Genomic DNA, 2,095 nt, shown 5'->3' on the forward strand with positions numbered 1-2,095 from the left:
GACAACTGACTCTTATCCCTTTTAAGAATCACAAAATCCACTTCCATTCTTTAAAAATTTATTATGATGATTATTATTACTAAAACCTCAAACACACACAGACACATGGGGGTACCAGCACTCTCATCCTGGATACCAGGTAGCTTCTGCCTTGACAGGCATGGTGAAAGAAAATACTTGTTACACATCCTTGTCAACTCTCAGAGAGATCTTGAGAAGGGGATGGAGGAAACTCAGATGGAGTGATCACAGGTAGACGATCTCCCCAGGAGCTGGCACGGGAACAACGATACAAATCCCTATGGGAAAGAGATGTCAATGTGGGCTGCAGAATCTTGCCATGTCCCACTAATTTTGGTCACACCCCTATTTATACCTGCCATGCCGGCGGGCTGTGACCACGGCATGCTGCATATGCCCATCTGGACAGCACAGGTGACAATGCACATGGCGAGGCCGTTTAAGGACAGGCTGGGTGATACGGGGCCAGCGATTAGCCTCCTCTGGAGAACCCCGGGCAAGGATCACCATAGAGAACTTTTCCTCTTTTGGTTTCTTGTTCTAAGATAAGGATAAAAGACTGTTTAGAGGAAAAAGATATGGGAAAAACTTTTAAACCTCCTCCCCCCATTTCTGAAGTTCTTTTCCATATTCTATACATTATATAACCGCAGGCCCTAAAATTGCCAGGCTATTCTCCTAATTCTCCAACTCCTCCCACCTCTTGATTTCTTTTCTTCCAGTTTTCCCAGGCTGTTTTCTCCCTGCTGCAAAATTCCCAGGATACATACCCACTTGAAGGGGATGGGATGGTAAGCCTGGGAGAAGCTACAGGCCAGGGGCTTAGAGGCTGTCAACTGGGGACAAGGAAGTTCATGGGGACACTGTGAACACACATAAAGACATGATATATGATGAAAGAGCCACTGATCATAGAATTTAAAAACTAAGAATGATAGAGAGTCAAGAGGGGCAAGAAAGAAGGAAGCACAGGAGCAGGGGGTAGGGAGAGCCAGGAGAATCAATAGGTAGAAACCGAATAGGGACAAAGTAGTAGAGAGTGATTCATCATTACTCTCTCACTTTTCCTGTGCACCTGAATTCAGATCTGTGTGCTGGGACATGCAGAAGTAATACTCACTGGGGCAAAGACAAAACCAGGTCGAGAGTCCAAGGGTGACTTCTCTTTTCCCTGAAATCAAAGGAAATCAAAGAAATAAAACTGGGCCTGAGGAGTCTTATTTTCATAATTCAATCTCTGCACTCAGTAAATTGAGGAATCTATCTACATTCAATTCTAATAATGATTAACTATGTCCTTTGCATTAAGCTGGCTGCATCTAATACTCAAAACTTTCTCTTTGCAGCAGGAAAAAGGCAGGAACTTGGCACATACCATGGTGCTCTCCCTTGTCAGCAACCTCTACTCTCAAAAAAGTCCCACTCCAGGACAATTACATTTAAGATTATACATCTAAGACAAGTTTCTTAGCTCAGCAATGCCTTAGATCAGGGGTCAGCAAAGGTTTTCCTCTGAAGGACCAGAAAGTAGGCAAAATTTGTTTTTGTCCCAGCTATTCACCTCTGCTGTTTGTAGTGTGAAAGTGATCATGGACAACAGAAAGAGACATGAATAAGCATGGCTCATACAAAGATACGTAGTGGACCAGACTTCATCCACAGGCCCTCCTTTGCCAACCACTGCCCTGTATCATGAGGACTTCATATGCCTAGTTTCCTGAAAGTCACTCTTACCAATGTACGGTAGAGTCTCTTTAGTTTTCAAGGGAGTAACAGTAATTACTCCCTGACAGATGGGCAGGGAGTAAAAGAAGGAGAAGGAATCTTACCTTAAGAACCAGGTCCCTGGCATCCATGAGAAGGCGGTGCCCAGCTTTTGTTCCATTCTCCACCAATACCTGTTCACAAAAGGAGAAAATAAGCAGAAGCCCTGAATTACATAAAAGCATAAATGTCAGTAGCTCTCTAAGAGCATTAGCAGGTAAAGCTGTCGTCCTAAAACGAAATGGGCATTATATATAAGATGAGGATGGAGACCCTAAAGAGAGATAAAGAGATCTGTAAAAAAAAAAAA

At 43.4% G+C, this 2,095-nt stretch overlaps 1 protein-coding gene across 2 annotated transcripts in view; it reads right to left on the reverse strand.

Annotated features, from left to right (window-relative positions):
• Positions 1-41: 41 nt before the first annotated feature.
• The window catches only part of METTL17 (methyltransferase like 17), a 7,626-nt gene continuing 5,572 nt past the window's right edge, over positions 42-2,095 (reverse strand). The window contains exons 10-14 of one of the 2 annotated variants that reach the window (XM_008584123.1): positions 1,851-1,919; positions 1,142-1,192; positions 792-884; positions 377-561; positions 42-299 (exon numbers count right to left, since the gene is read on the reverse strand). In XM_008584123.1, coding sequence (XP_008582345.1) covers positions 194-299; positions 377-561; positions 792-884; positions 1,142-1,192; positions 1,851-1,919 — 504 coding nt within the window. In that variant the 3' untranslated portion in view covers positions 42-193. The remainder of the gene's footprint in view (positions 300-376; positions 562-791; positions 885-1,141; positions 1,193-1,850; positions 1,920-2,095) is intronic. The other variant, XM_008584124.1, reaches the window with a different exon arrangement.

This window comes from Galeopterus variegatus, unplaced genomic scaffold (assembly GCF_000696425.1).
Source record: "Galeopterus variegatus unplaced genomic scaffold, G_variegatus-3.0.2 Scaffold3152, whole genome shotgun sequence".
NCBI classification, from domain to species: Eukaryota; Metazoa; Chordata; class Mammalia; order Dermoptera; family Cynocephalidae; genus Galeopterus; species Galeopterus variegatus.